This window comes from Fukomys damarensis, unplaced genomic scaffold (assembly GCF_012274545.1).
Source record: "Fukomys damarensis isolate Sample0158 unplaced genomic scaffold, DMR_v1.0_HiC HiC_scaffold_37, whole genome shotgun sequence".
Classification (NCBI taxonomy): domain Eukaryota; kingdom Metazoa; phylum Chordata; class Mammalia; order Rodentia; family Bathyergidae; genus Fukomys; species Fukomys damarensis.
Window position 1 is genome coordinate 48,047,679 of NW_022900949.1, and position 16,708 is coordinate 48,064,386.

At 44.1% G+C, this 16,708-nt stretch overlaps 1 protein-coding gene across 1 annotated transcript in view; it reads right to left on the reverse strand.

The window, feature by feature from the left end:
* Ky (kyphoscoliosis peptidase) overlaps positions 1-16,685 on the reverse strand; it is a 42,460-nt gene extending 25,775 nt beyond the window's left edge. The window contains exons 1-3 of the mRNA XM_010625502.3: positions 16,510-16,685; positions 13,644-13,706; positions 9,766-9,828 (exon numbers count right to left, since the gene is read on the reverse strand). Of these exons, the coding sequence (XP_010623804.1) occupies positions 9,766-9,828; positions 13,644-13,706; positions 16,510-16,645 (262 nt within the window). The 5' untranslated portion in view covers positions 16,646-16,685. The remainder of the gene's footprint in view (positions 1-9,765; positions 9,829-13,643; positions 13,707-16,509) is intronic.
* Positions 16,686-16,708: the final 23 nt, after the last annotated feature.

Here is a 16,708-nt window from a genome sequence, read left to right on the forward strand (position 1 = left end):
AAGCTATAAAGAATAATAAATGAAACCAAATTTTTTCTTTGAAAAGATTAGCAAAGTTGATAAGCCTTTAGCTAGAGTAACCATGAAAAAAAGTTATGACACAAAACAGGAGTTAAGACATTACTATGAGGATGTAATGGGGGCCATCACCACAGTCCTCCACATATTCTAAAGTAATAAAGAAATATTATAAATAACTTTATACACATGAATTATACAACTTAGATGAAATGGACCAATCTATTGAAAGTTGCAAACTATCACAGAAGACTCATTCAAGAAGTTGATAGCCTGAATAGCTCTACATCTATTTTTAAAATTAAACTTGTTTAAAACCTCTAAAAAAAAAAAAATCGAGGCTCGGATGATCTCATTGGTAAATTCTAACAAATATTTAGAAAGAAATAGCATCAATTCTTCATGAAATCATTCAGAAAATAAGCACATGAATAGTTCATAACTTGTGTTATGAGACTATTTACTAATCTTAACCAAAACCAAAGACAGCCTAAGGGAAGAACACTACAGACCAGGATCCACTAGAAACAGAAACACAAAAAGTATTTGTATAATGAAATCAACAAAAAGTATTATTCAATTAAAAACAGCAATATAGCAAGAGAATAAACCACCATAAACATGTGTGGTTTATTTTGGGAATGTAAAGAAGGTTTAATGTCTGAAAAATAATAAATGCTATTCATTATATTAACAGGCTAAAGAAAAACTGCAGAAACATACCAATTGATTTAGAAAGATGCATTTGATAAAATGTATAAGCAAACATCCATCTATCAGCAAAATACCCATTCATGAGAGAGCCTTATAGCAAACTAGGAATAGTAGAGAATCTTCTTAAATTGAAAAACGTCAGGGCTGGGGATTTAGCTCAGAGGTTCTGCTGTCTGCCTCCCAAGGGCAAGGACTGGAGTTCGATCCCTGGTACCTCCCCCGAAAAAAACCCCAAATAGAAGCAAAACAAAGGGCATCCACAAAAAAGTATATAGCTTACAGTATTTTAAATGGTGAAAATAGTGTATTTTCTAATACTGGGGAAAAGTCACAGATGTTCCTTTTCACTGTTTCTAATAACACTGAACTAGAAGTACTTCCCAGTGCACCAAGAAAGAGAAATAAAAGGCATATTGTTGTTCTTATTCACAGATGACATATCTGTCTACATAAAAATGTTAAGTAATATATAAGAAAGCTGTTCAAACTAGTAAGTGAATTTATCATGGTTGCAGGATTCAGGGTTAAAATTACCATTTCTCATACCTTGAAAATAGAAATATTTAGGTATAAATTCAAAACAAACAAAAACCTCTAAACATATGCAGTGATTGTATGGTGAAAACTATAAAATGGTATCAAACCAATTAAAGAAGATTTTTTAAAATGGGGGAGTCATACCATATTTGTGATTTGAAAGATTCAATATTGTCAGATTGTAAATAAATTCTGTCTAAATTGATCTATACGTTTAATGCAATTTCAATCAAATTCTTCAGATAAATTTGTAGATAGAGATGATGTGATTTCAAGATTTAGATGGTAAGACGCAATAATTAGAATAATAAACTAATTTAAAAATAAAAAATTGCAAGGTCCAGAGTTCAATCCCCGGTACCCAAACAAAGCAACACAAAACAAAGAAAAAATAAATAAATAAAAAATAAAAAAATCAAAGTATTGCCACTATCTGGCTTTAAGATAAATTATTAAAACTACAATAGCTACAGCCATGTGATACTGGCAAGAGGACAGATAACATACACCAGTGGGACTGGTCAACATGATTCTTGAAAATTACATTTTTATAGACATGCAAAGACAATATGATTGTGAAAAGGCAAAGGAACATATGTTTCATAAAAAAGAGATTTTAGATGGAAAACGAGCCCTTAAAAAGATATTCGGCATCACTAGCCATTAGGAAAAGGCAAATCAAAACCACAACAAGATTTATTAGAAGAGCAATTAATATAATTTTAAAATAATGATATTATTGTATGCTGACAAAAATACAGAGTTGGATCTCATATATTGCTGGGGAGATTATAAAATAGAACAGCTACTCTGGAACATAGTTTAGCAGTTTTCTGGTTTGTTTGTTCTTTTTTTTTTTTTTTTTTAGATGGGTCTTATTATATTACCCAGGCTGGTCTGGAGTTCATGGGCTAAGTGATCCTCCTGCCTCAGCTTCTTGAGGAGCTGGCAATGCAGGTTCCAGGCTGTCATTTTCTTATGAGACAAAAATATATTGATAAAAAAATTCAGCAACTGTATTCTTGGGCATTTAATTCAGAGAAATTAAAAATTATGTTCACATAAAACCTATACATAAATGTTTATAGTAGCTCTGCTCCAAACTGGAAACAACCTAAATGTCCTTCAGCAAATGAACAGATAAACAGTTGGTGGTACGGCAATACCAAGAAATCCTTCCAAACAATATAAGGAACTCTTAGGAGGAATGGAAAGACTAGATCTGGACCAGGGAATTTGGGGGCAGTAGAGCTGAGTATAGAGCCTGAGTATGGAGATTGTTACATGAATCTTGGCATGTGCTAAAAGTCAGAACTATATTACGTACCACAAAAATTAGAATTATCTGAATGTTAATTTAAAATAAAAATACTAACCACACCAAAACAAAAAACCCAAGTAGAATTAAAGCAAAAACAAACATTGGATAGTACAAAAAGATACAAAGGAAAACGTGAAAATCATTTCAGACTTAATTTCTACATTTAAAAATCCAAAAGCAGGATTATAGTAAATATGCTATTTGTAATCTGCTTTCTTTATTTAAGTCTTCACGTGCTGGTGAATATGTGCCATTATTTTAAATGGATGGATAACACTCTATTTTCTGATGGTTTATGATTCATTCACACAATCAATATTGTGAGGTATTTTGCTTTTCCCAGGTACTTTGTTATTATAAACAATGATATGATGAACACTCTGATACATTCTGATATAGGAATCATTTTTTCTGAAATTTTCTTTAAAATATATTTAAATAGTGCCTTAATCTTACATAATAATGGGTTTCAAAGTGGTATTTTCATACATGAGTATGACACATTTCTCGCATCCATCTCCCCATTAGCCTCCTTTACACTAGTTTCGCATTCTCCCTTATTCCCTTTCTTTTGTTTAACAAAGGCCTCTGATAATACAGGTGTATTTAACACTTTTCAAATCAATTCCTTTAAATAAATAATTTATATATGTATGAAAGAGTATGAGTTTTTTAGGGATTTATTAGATACTGGCAAACTTTTCCCATGCACCGTTTTATTGGTTCATGATCCTATCAACAGTGCAAGAGAACGTCCATTTTCCTCATTCTTACTTTGTGCGATGGCAAAATTAGCTGTAATATTTTGTCCTTCCCAATGAAAGGCCTGTTTCACTCCTTGAATTTAGACTGCATTAATGACTTAGTTTGGTCAATTAGCAGGTGGCAGAAGGGCTGTTATACAAGTTCTGAGCCTCGCTGTCACGAGATGTTGCCGAGCTGGCCCTCATTCTCGGGATCCCCCTATAACTGCCCTGTGAGGGGGCCAGGCTGCGGACGTGACACCACATGGAGCTGAGCACAGCCTTTCAGGTGAGGCTTTCCGGGACTAGCTGGTCTCCAGCCAACCCGGCAGTTGACAACCAACACATGCGCAGAAGCCCAGCCAAGGCTGCACCCAGCTGGGTATGGCTCAGATGAGAACTGCGAGGCAACTTGCAGACTTGCAAGCTAGTGAATGCTCACTGTTTTCAGCAGATGAATTTTCTGGTGGTGCGTAATGCAAAAATAGGTTACTGACACTGCATTTGCTTTTATCAATCTTTTACATTTTATCAATGAATAATAATATCTCATTGTTTTGTGCATTTAATTTTAACGTAGTATTGTTTTCCTATATTTATTTGCCATTTACATCCCTATTTTGCAAATTGACAATTTTCCTATTGATCTATTTTTTTCTTACTGATTTTGTAAAAGCTCCCTTTATTAACACTTTGTCTGCTAAATGTGTTGCAATTACTTTTTGCAGAAAAGCAATACTGATTTTCTTGTGTAGCTCATTAATTTGCTCTGCACGCCAAAAAGGACAATTCTCAAAACAATTAACAAACACAAGGATACAGAGTTCTGCTTTGAAGAATTTTTTTTTTTGCATTACTGAAGATCGAAACCATTGCCTTTTTTTGCCAAGCTACATTCTAGCCCTTGTTATTTTTTTTAATTATTATTTTGAGACAGGGTTTCCTGAAGTCATCTAAGTTGCTCAAGCTGCTCTTCAACTTGACATCTTCCTGCCTCAGCCTCTCACTGCTGGGATTTACACTCATTCTTGAAGTGTAGTTTCTAGTGTATTCACTGTCAAAGAAATTCCACCTTGTGATTTCATAATGAAGATGTTATTTCAGAGTTCAAGGCATATTTCAGTTCTGGACATAGGATCAGGTGATGTCACCTGAGCAACACATACCCACAGTGTGTCTTCCCCCATTGCATGAAGCATGAGCCTACACTACTTTTCTATTTCATCTTCTCTGCCAAAAATACCCTTAGGTGTTTTTTCAAAGTGAGCACCAAGTGGTCCGTGGCTATGGTGGTTTGTGAAAGATGAATTAAGAAACATGCCCAGTGTCCACTCTTATAGTTCCCAATTCACGGTGTTCTGAGAAGTTTTGCAGCAAAAAGTGTTTGACCCAATATTATACTGTCAAACATAGTTTGGAAAATGCTGGATTGGAATAACCTCTTAAAAGAACTGTGAAAGTGAACAAATCCTTAACAAAAAGTTCAAACAACAAAGCTGTCTCCTAAACTTCTCATCACATCCAGGTACTTCCAACCACTCCCAATTCAGCTGTGTCGCAAAATTGAGGTAATTTCATACTGGGGGTGTGGTCTTTGTCCACACATTCTCTCCAGATCTTTCAATCGAGACTCCTCTGAAGGTCTGAAATGCTCAGTCGCCACTCCCAGCCCTTCCTCTCTTCTTTGCAATTCTCCTTCCCTCTTGGACAGGGACCAATGTCCAAGTTCTCCAGAGCCTCATTGCCTGACTTTTCCCCAGAGCTGTGCTACTGCTCAGCAACACCTCAAGATGAAGAGGAAAGCCTTGGCCTTCCTGCCCGTGTGGAGGACAAGTTCTGCTGTCCTTCACCGATGCATGGAAGAACTTCTGGGAGGTTCCTCTGGACCCAAGAACTGGATTTGGGCTGGGCACGCTGTCTCAAGGTGAGTGGTCTTCACAAGTTACCTTCATACTTCCTAAGTGAACAGACTGTGCTGACTTTGTCATTCCTATCCTAAATAAAACTTTAAATTTAAGAAAAAAAATGTTAATTTGACCAACCTCAATTTTAGAAAGTCATCATTTGGAACAAATTCATACTCAGGTCTAAACCTTAAGTACAAGCAAATAACCATCACACCGAATGTAAAAGAGGCCTTTCCTAGGACTGTAGGTGGCTAGGCTGGTTTCTCTCATGTCATACCTCCCTTGTTCTACCAGCTGTCATCCAAATAGCATTTCCCAAGCTACAGCTTCAGCTGTCTTAGTAAAAGCATATGAAGGATTCTTACTGCCCCACGAAGTGGCTCCCAGATTTTTTTTTTTGAGACAGGGTCTCACTATGTAGTTGAGACTGACCTGGAACTCACTATGTAGATGAAGTGGCTCCCAGATTTTTTTTTTGAGACAGGGTCTCACTATGTAGTTGAGACTGACCTGGAACTCACTATGTAGACCAGGCTGTTCTAGAACTCACAGTGATCCTCCTGCCTCAGTCTCCCAAGTGCTGGGGTTATAGGCATGTGCCACCATGCCCGGCCCAGATACTTTTCTTAAATCCTACCTGCTCACCTTCTTTTCCCCTGCCCTCTCAGAAGCAGAAATGCACTTGGCAAGCCCAAACATGTTTTGTGTACTGCCTTGGGCCTGCCTGCACCTTGTGTGAGATTTCTCCCACCTGACCTAGTCTCTCAGATCTCTTCAGGTTTCAGTCAGGATTTGTTTAAAGATCTAACTTGCTTTTAGATAACCTAATGCAGGGATGGGACACAGGTTTCCCGTTGTTCACTAACTCTAACTGATTGGAAGTGGTTGTCCAGAGCACTCATCAATTAGCGAAGACTGTCAGGCATGTGTGTGCATGCATGAGTGCGTGTGTGTTTGCAAGTGCACATGCATGGTGGGCAGATATGTGTGTTCAGGAGCCAGGGGGCTCATGTTAGATGCTTGTCATCATTAACTTAGGTGTTTATTAGCTCTTTTTGTAACATGCTGACACATTTATAACTGGGACATTGAGGGGAGCCCTTAGGTCTTGTAAGTCCTTCTCCATGTCCTCTCTGATGAGTCATCTCTGTCCCTACCCTGTGCACATCCCTCCCTCTCCTTTCTGACAGAGCCACCTGCTCTCTGAACATGTCAGACACATTCCACACTGCTGTCTGTGGTCTAGAAAAATTTTCCTACAGTATCCAACTGTCAAAAAAAGCCTTAGTTAAAGCACTCATAACGCTTGAACACTCTTAAACAGACCCTAGCTAGGTATTCAATAGAGGCATGCTGTGGTTCTGCCCAGGCTGCAGTGGTTGGTAAGTGGTGGGTTGTGCCATTTTGGGAAGGAGCATGCTAGGTGGTGACAGGAGACTGCCCATTTCTGAAGAAGATCAATGCTGCAGCACACTTACTGGTTACTGTCAGATGTAGCATGAAGCCCCCTGTCAGCAGCTCAGATTATGAGATAACAACCTAGAGTGCCACAACTCAGGGCTGAGCCTGTCTGAGTGTCTGCTGGTGTGTGATGAAGGGTGTTACTTCCAGCCCCGTGTCTCTGGCTTCTACTGGACTCCTAAAACCACAGGGTTGGGTCATTCATGATTCCTTCTGTAGGAGAGAGCTGCGAAGGGAAATCCCAGTCTGGAAACATAGCGGTTGAAATGACCACATGCATGGTCAAAAAAGCCTGCTTCACTTATGGTCAGAGCGTCTACATTATGGGAAGGGAGGTTGAACCAGGTTCCGAGCACAGGCACTTAATTTGATGTCAACCATATACCAAGTCACTGCTATTACTGTGATAGAAAGAGTTTCTAAGAGAACTCTGGGGCCAGTGTAGACCATAGAACAGAGCCTAAAGATCTCAGGGCTCATTGAATGAGAAGGAAAGTAGCACAGGGAATAATAATTCCCTGGTCACTGCCTTCCAAAACGGCAGCTGCTGGCACAATCTCAACAGAGCTAAACATGAATTCTCCGTGTTTCTTCCTTAACCTGCTCCTCCACTCTTCACACTACTGAAGTCCCAGTACTTGACTCCTTTTCTCTTTACAACCTAAATCCACACCTTGGCCTGAATTATCAGGATGCCTCCTAGGGGGTTTTCTTGCTTCCAAACATTCTCATGTTCATTCTCCACCCACTGAAAGCTGTCATATTTTAAACTACCAGATGGTTTCTAACCGCACTCAGACTAGAAACTGACACACAGAAGGGAGCCCTTAGGCCCTGCAAGTCCTGCCCCATGTACTCTCTGATGGCTTGTCTTTGTCCCTATCCTGTTCACATCCCTCCTTCCCATTCCTGACAGTCACCTGCTCCCTGAACATGTCAGTTGTACTCCAAACTCCTGCCTGGGGCCTTCACAATCCTTGCTGCTTCTGGTGAGAGCTCTTCACAGATATTCTCATGCTTTCTCCTCCCCTTATCTCCTTTGCTCAGATGGAACCTCCTCAATGAAGCTTTTCTTCTCTCTCTTTCTCTTATGCTTGAGATCAAACCCAGAGCCTCATGCACGCTAGGCAAGTACTCAACCTTGCGTTATATCCCTAGCCTACTTGGTTTTATATAGTCTGTTCACAGAAGTCTGAATAATGGCCTTTGAATATATCCATGTCAGAATCCCTGGAACCTGGGAGAGTTACCTTATATAGCAAGGGGCACTTTGCAAATATGGCTACATCAAGGATTTGCTGATGGTGAGATTATTTTGAATGATCTGGTGGGGGTCTAAACGCAGCCACATATGTTCTTATAAGAGGGAGATAGAGGGAGATTTGACTACTTAAAAGGAGAGAAGGCAATGGATCATGGAATCAGAGACTGGAATAATGGCCATAAATCAAGGGATTCTAGCAGCCAGTTGAAGCAGAAAGAGGCAAGGGATGAATTCTCAGCCAGAGTCTCTAAAAGGAACCTGCCCTGCTAATTCTTTGACATTAGCTCAGGAGCTTCTGGCTTCTGGAAGTATAAGATGCTAAGTTTGTATTATTTTAAGCCACGAAGTTTGTGGAAATTTGCTATAGCAACTGTAGGAACCCAATATACAACTCTGCATACCCCCACATTCCTTATTATCATTCCTGTTTTATTTTCTCCTTCAGCCTTATCTGACTCTTTTATTTTCCTTCTTGGGATTCTCTGCCTCCCCTCACTAGAAAGCCAAATGCACAAGGCAGGAGCTTTTGTTTTGTTCATTAAGTGCGATAAATGGTTGCTAATCCAGCCTCTTCTAGCAGGGTATCTCTGAGGTCAGTGGTCTCACCTGTCCCGGAGATATATTCCCAGGAATAATAGCCTAAAGGGATACTGATGCAGATTGCAGAGATGGCTATCTCTCACTAGTCCCAGGTCTTGGCCCTTTATTACTACCTTCCAGTGTCTTGTGGAGATACTGGGTTGCCTACATTTCAGAGAACAAGTGGCTCTCCCCAAGAGGCTGTGAGTCCCCAAAGCCTTCTGCTGTGGAAGGAGGGTTATGCTACCACCCCCTTGATTTGATCAGATAATTTCTTTCAGGTTAGGACATCATCACTGAGAGAAGTGATGGTAATTCTTATGGCTGGGCCTAAGAGAGCCCTCAGACACCAGGCTGGAGCCTCTAATGCAATGTAGTTGCATTATGGGTGCACAATGCAACATGGTAGGTGGGTGTGGGAGTCTCTAACCAGGCCTCACCTACAACAGTGTCATGTTCTCAGATCCTGTCAAATGTAGTCAACCTGGTGATGCCCTTGCTGGTCTTCCCCTAATCCCCACAGGTTGTCCTGGGACAGAGAGGATCACCAAGGAAGGGCTTTGTCACTGCACCTCACTGCAACAGGCTCAGCTGTGTATGGATGCCCAGGGAAGGCTCAGTCTCCGGAAGCAAGGCCAAGGACTTGCCATGTCTCAGGACAAAAGAGGACTTGGACACCCTGAGCCAGCAGGGGGAGACTGGTTTCCAGGGGAGCAGCAGAAGCTGAGCCAGATGGAGAATGATACCTGAGACCTTTCCGGGAGAGGGATCAGAGTGCCAGCTGACTCTTTCTGGCCATGTGATCTTGGATATCTGACAGCCTCTCCAAGCCTCAGTTGACTTATTTGTAAAATAAGGATAGTGAGAGTACCTATCAAACAGAACTGCTGTACTCCAGAATAAATGTGTAAATGGCTTGGCAGAACACTTGGCACATAGTTAGCACTCAATAAATATTAAGTTTAGTGATGATAAAAATGGTGATGATGATGATGTTGGGGATCCATTTCCCAAGGATTTCATTTCTCAATGCAAGTGAAAGGCCGACTTGGACCACAGAGACTTTCAGTGCTAGCTTTGACATATGGAGACAGAACAAGGATATTCCAACCTCCACAGGGCAGGAGGACCTGCTCTGCACAGCTTGAGGTCCACACCCTTGGTCATCTCTGGCTGGGCTGGCAGAGCCAGCTAGGTCACAGCTAGCAGAGAGTCACTTACCTTGGTTGTCATAGGAAGTGATGACCTGGGGCTGCTGAGGGTGCTGCTTCTCTGCCAGGTTTCCTATTTAAGGAAGACACGAGAGGCCTGCAGTGACCACTGGGAACATGGTGGAATTTTCCCTGAGCAGAATGGCAAGTTGTGTGCATCTGCAACAAAGGCAGGCTGGCAGGGGCTGAGTACATGCATAGGCCGGGCCTAAACATGTGCATAGCCACATGCACACCTGTGTGCACATAGCCAACATATAACATTCTATAAATCAACTCAGTTACACACTTGTGAGCCCATGTGCACATACGTCCCACTCTTATACCACTCAGCAGCAGCCAGCACAGGATGGGGTTCATAGGAGAAGCTGGTGACACCTCCCAAGGTCTGCAGAACCAGAAGTCCTTACTTTGGCATTCCCAGTCAGTCAATTTCCAAAGTACTCTCCCACAAATGGGTGCCTCTCTGATCTTCATACCTTTCCATGGAAGGGGACCCTAAGTTTCCTAGCTTAGCTTCTTCCTCCCTTCTGAGAAGAACAAGAATAGGTTGGTGGGAGTTTGCCTCCTACCCCAGCTTTGGGTTTGGGAGGATGTACACTTTGGTTTAGTTTTACAAATATTGCAGGACACCTATTATATGCAAATTCTTTCCCCACATATGAATATTACTGTCCTTGGAACACAGAGATGGCTCAGAGCACAAGGTGTCAGGCTGCTATAGAGAGATGCCTAGCTCCTGCCATCGATCACTGAGGGGGAACCATATGCTTCCCTGCCTCTCCTACAAGAAACCTGAGCTTTACTTCATCCTCTCTTTATAGCTGCTGTTGTGGCTGTGACTTCGTCTAATGAGGCTGCCCTTGAATTCCTGCTTCAGAGGGGTGTGGAAGTGGTTCAGGAAGGTCCAGTTGCAGCAGCAGTAGGTTCTACAACCATTACTATCCTGGCCTGCCATCATCTCCCTCTGGTTGCCTGCTGCCCTGCAGGGGGCCTGCCACTGGAAGTGACCCCTGAGACCAGTGCCTGGCTTGGGAATTAGAATGCCTCTGGGTTGCTGGCCTGAACAGGTTCTATTCCAATGATCCTTTTGTTCAGCCAACAAGATCAGCCACCCAGTGCTTCTTGTGCCCAGGCCCAAGCAGAAGCCAGTCAGGGTGGGTAGCTGGGGTATTGAGCTAGGCTAGGCTTATGATCCACCCAGGGTCTTGCCCTGTAGAAGCCTGCCTGCTCTAACCTTCTCCTAGGAATGGACCCAGCCAGGTCCCTGAAGTCCCTAGTTGGTGAGTCCAGCTCCACTCTGTGTGCCAATGCAGGGTGACGTGGCATGCTGGGTTGGAGCCCCAGGCCACACTCAGGCAAGGACAGGAGGCTGCCTCCTGTGGGCACAGCTGGCTGCATCTCCAGGAGGAAACAGGATCCATGAAGGGAATCCTCAAGGAGTGTGATTGGCTGGCATAACTTTAGCAGGGTATTTATAGTCAGGGCTGCACAACTGGTTTCCCTCTAGCTGTAGGGCATCAGACTCCATGCTGCTAGGCAGACTTCAGCCAGGACCAAGGAAAGCAGCCAATCACCACAGGGGAAGCCCGTTGCTGGGCAAGCTATGGAGGGTGGGGTGGGGCGGGCAGGAGACTTAGCCCAAACACCTGCTGCTTCCAAAAGTTTAAAGCATTCCAGTCCCCTTCCCCCACCAACATCCAAGCCCAGGGAGTATACAGGGCAGTAACAGGGGAAAATGTGCCCCAGTGGACCAATGCCACATTCAGCCACATTTGTGCTCTCACTCTGCAGCACATGCCATCAGCTGCTTCCTTCTGAGATGAAAGCCATCCAGTTTTTAGGGCTGGGCAGCCTGCTGGTTACCAGCACTGGGTGCCTTGGGGACAAACCAGGCAAGTATGAGAAAGGTTCCCATACCTGTACCCTGACTCTCTTTTTTTTTTTTTCAGTACCAGGGATCGAATTCGGGACCTTGCACTTGCGAGGCAGGCAGCAGAAGCACTGAGCTAAACTCCTGGCCCATACCCTGAATCTTAGCATCAGAAAAATTCCAGCTTCTGCATGCATACAAATATAACATTTGAGAAATAAAACTTTACTCTAAACTACATATATTGGTGGAACAGCAGAATCATCTTTTCTGAGTTCAGGACCTTCATAGAGCCTGTCTCCAGTCCAAACGCTCAGCCTTTGGGGTGGTTTAGCAAGAACTACTTTGATTATCCTCTTTAGAGATGGACATAGCATACTAAGACCCACTTTATGTCTTTTATGTGAGCCTTGTCATAGTTATTGCATCACTTAGAGCTTTTTAAATATTCTCCCACTTACCCCCTCCCCCTTGGCCCCACCCATGAGGAACCTGGAAGACGGAAACAAACTGTGAATGCGGTATATTTCAATACTTCCCAGAGAACCCTAAAATGAATGGCTCAGGCAAGGCAGGAGAGAGCTACAATAAATAAGACAGTGTCCCTTTGGGCCCATCTGTGGCTTGCCTTGCCCACTTACTTACACACACATTGGGCTAGCTTGAATGCTATGCATGGCTATTTCTGTGGTTATTTTCTGAAGTTTGATTCTTATCATAATTCTTAACAGCTATGTCATAAGCCCACAACAGCTATGTTAGCTATGGTGTCTGCCTCAGTCAAGCTAAAGCTGGCATGTCTACCACCTGCCAGTCCCAGTAGCAAGGGCAAGGAAGCCACTGTACTCATGCATACCCTTTAGCCAGGGCAGAGAGGGATGGTCTCCCTGGCAAGGGAGAGGGGGCTTATCTTAAAGATAAGTCCTACTCGTGCTCAGGGCCAAGGACGCAGGAAAGCTCTTCCAAGCCAGGATTTTGAAATTCTATTTAAGGGAATGTTGTTATAATTACACTCATTGTAATGTATGGCCATGAGAACAGGGGTTCTTGATTGTCTTGCTCCCTTTTTCATCTCCAGCATTTAAAATTTTGCTCAGTACAGAGAAAGCACTAAAGACATTTGTTGAAGGAATGAATGAGGATGAATTTATTGGTGGAATTTCATCCTTCCCTTTGTCACTGTCAAAAGGATGGCAGAGCATAGCTAGTTGGTCTGATTCATTTCCCATTTGTTGAGGGTCATGCAGGATAGTACCTTTAGACTGGCATTTGAAAACCTACTCATTGGATTCCAGGGCTCACCTGGCTGGATTTTCATGGAGCTTCCAAATGAGGCTATGAGAGTGGAGAGCTAATTCTTATTAGAATACTCACGTGACCAACATGTGCAATGCCAAGGAAGGCTGGGCTAGTGAATCTCTGAAGGGTACAGAGTAAGGCTTGCTGTAGTCAGCCTATCCATAGTGTTGCCAGGGAAATACTGGAAGACAGGTGCCTGGCACCAGAGAATAGGGGTGTTGGAAGCTGACTTTTTATGGTATTCTGAGTCCCAGGCCATTAGGGAGGTACAGAGCCCATGACTGGTGCCTCTCTAGCCTTCAAATAATTCATTTTTAAGCAGACCACTGTCCTTTGTTCAGAAAAGATGAATAGCCTTCAAGGCATGAGCAGCCACACCTCCTGTGGGAATACTCAAACCTCATCAATCCAAGTAAGATCAGGCCCTCCCCTATAGCTCAGCAATCAAACAAGTAGGGGCTCCAGTTTATGGCATTGGTCCCCAGCAACAGCCTCTAGAACAGTAGGACCCCTGATGCCAGGGAAAACTTTCAGGGTCACAGTAGCCCTCTGGGTGCAGGGTGCGGTTGAGGGCTGAGTCCAAGCAGCCACCTTTTGCTTAGTGGTTAATGGTTAGTGCTAATCTTTAAATGAATACAACCTAGTTCTTTCAGATATTTTTCAATACATTGAATTCCAAATTTTAAAAAGAAATAGAAAGAAAAAAAAGAATTTACCATGAAGGTCATTTCCTTCTAATTTCTGCCATTTCCGGATTCCATTTCCGACACCTTGGAATCCTGTGAAATGACAAAAATGGTCAGTGTGAGGTTCTCTGTGTGGAAAACCAGGGCAAGTGAGCCATGCATTAGCTGCAGGCTTGTCTAACTTAGTTAAAGCAGGACTGGTGGAACTTGGCTCTCTTGGGATCCAAGGGAAGCTGCCCTTGAATGGGATGCTTTTTGGGACATGAATGCAACTCTCAAAAATTTTAAAAATTAAAAAAAATGTTAAAATAGTAATTTTCAACAGTGGTGGGGTTGATTGTCAGAATTATACTGGGAGAATTTTTAAAATATGAACACTTATTTTCCACTCCCATATCTTCATTGCATAAATACAAAAGCGTTATTTTAGAAGATATTCCATATCCATTGCCTGACTATTTCTAGATGTGTCACACCCCCCAACCCCAACCTCTCCTCTCTCCGTAGTCTGGATGTGGAGCGAGAAGGGTGGGTAAATCCTGCACACCCTGATGGGAGTGGGAAGTGGCAGTTGCCTGCTCTCCTGGCCTCCCTTGCAGCTAGAGCATGGCCTAGGCCTGGCCAAGCAGATGCACCTGTATCCAAGTCTGGGGATGATGCAATGGGGAAGGGAAGAGGAATTCTTTGGCAGCAGCTAGAAGTGGTAACTGCAAGATCGAGTTCCTGAATGAACTGACTTATGCTCTGGCAGCAGAAGCCACTGCAATAAAAGTGAGTCTCTGGCATAGAAAGAGGGTCTAGTGCACCACCTTGGTGGCCTGGGAGGTTTCCTCATCTTTCCACTTGGAACCCTGGCTGATATACTTATGTGGTATAATGCATGAGTTCCACAGACTTTTGGGATAAAACCTAGAGATTTGGTGCAGGCAGCTTTTGGTTTCCACCTCCATTGCTGCAGGAAGATAGGAATCCTCCTCTCCAAAGAATGTTTTTTTTAAGAACTGCTGCTCTAAGAAAATAGCTGGGAAAATGCTAGAGCTACAGAGGGAAGGAAAGACAACCTTGCAGCCAAATCCCCAGTGACCAGCCTGACTGCCCTTTCCTTGCCTTCTAGTCCTTGTAATCCTTTCTGCCACAAGACCTCAGTGTCTGTTCAGAGAAACTGAACTTTGCTCTTTTGTTTGCAGAGCCAGGGAAGATCTGCTACCCACTGGGGGAACTGGCACATGGAAAAGATAACTGGAAGCAGACAGGGACTTATTTGGGATTTTATGCATCCATGGGAAGCCTTGGAACAAGATAGCCTGGCTCAGTGTTTTCTTTCTAAGGCTGTCCTGAGGAGTGGGCCTTCAAGCTGGTTTAGCATGGGGTCTCAGAACATCACTGTCCAGTAGCCTTCGGAATCCATGCACTTTCCCTTTTCTCCACAATGACATAGAACTGTCTGATGTAATAGGTGACACATCTTCAAGAAACTTCTATTAGGAAAATATTTGTAGAAAGGTAACAGCACCTATCAAGTAGGGGTAGGTGCTTTCTTTGCTGAAGTCGTGGGGGGTGAGTCCAATTTCCTGGCCTTCTTTGTGTTCTTTGCCTCTTTGATATCAGAGTCCTCAGGGCAGATGTTATTAGGAGGGGAAGGAGGTTGGGACTCTTGGGCTGACCTTGAACTGGGCCTCGCCCAGTACACTCTGGGGGAAACCTGGATTGGGTGTGGGTAGTAGGAACTGTCTCATTTCTATCAAGAAATTGATGGCCTCTGCTGATTTTCTACATACAACTACCCTGTGGAACTAAAGAACCAGCTAACCTAAACAACTCCTGACCCCCAAGTCCCTCCCAACACTGGCACACCTGTCAACATTCTCAGTCAGTCCTCTGGTCTATTTTGTTCTGCTGACCATCTCCCCAAGGGCTACCCAGGAGCTGTGGGACAGCCCCAGCTTGTGTGGGAGGTGGGGTGGGCCATCATAGAACCTTGCTTTGTGGGTGTTCCATGTGCACAGGGGTTGTGGGGTCAAAAAAGCCAGGGAGGGAACAGCAGCCAGGATCCAAGGAGCTCTAGAGCTGGAAGAAAGGTGGGGGGCAGAAGTTGTTTTCCTGAAGGGGCTATCAAGCCTCAATGCTGAAGAAGTGACATGTTCTCACATCAGTCCCAGAGGCTTCCTTGGAGACCCAGGACCTTGAGGTCCCCAGCCTTCTAACTTCCATTATTAACAATTTATACTTTATTCACCTTGTCTTGTATGGAGAGTAGAGGAATGGATCCTGCCTTCCTCTCTATAATCAGTCTCTATTGTGCCAGTTTCACCTCTCAGGATGTCTGCTGGACAAGTAAGATCAATGGATAAGCTCAAGGACAGAGTGCAGATTTCAAACTCCATCCCACCCAAGACTGTTCCTTTAGTCCCTTTCAGGCCTTCCGTCTGCAGGAGGCTGGAGGAGAGGCTCAAAAACAGAGAAAGTGAGTATTTTAGTTATGCAAGGCCACCACGGTTCCGACTGCACACAGATTCCCCCTGAACACACTTGAGTCCAAGGGTGCTGTGCGGGAAGCAGGACAATGATGAGCCCATGAGGGGCTCTAGCCCCTTCCTCCAGGTAATTCTGCAACTCGCTCTGCACCCTTCGGGGAGTGGCTGGGAGAAAACAGGGCACCCCCAAGGGACCGGAAGCACCGTCGGCCTGCACGAAGAGTCAACCTGGGACAATCTTGGGTCTACACGTTGCAGCGAGACGCCGTTGACACGCGCGCGTTGACACAGGCAGCGGTGGGGAAGAGTGATGGGATCGAGGACTTCGTTCAAGGGCACATGGGGCGCCCAGCCGTGGGCGGGCATTGGGGTAAAGAGGGAGGGGTGCTCCGGGGTCCCGGGGACCCGACCGCTCGCGTTACCTCCTCCATTCTGCAGGCGCGCGTCGGGCTCCGCCTGCGGGTCCAAGTGCGTGCTCTGCGCGGCGCGCCGCTTCTCCGAGTGCACGATCAGCAGCATGTCGATGGCCACGGCGTTGCTGTCCTTCTTCAGCTCCATGATGCCGCCGCCCTCCTGGCCGGCGCGCCGCGGCTGCTCGTGAGGCTGCCTGCGCTGCAAATG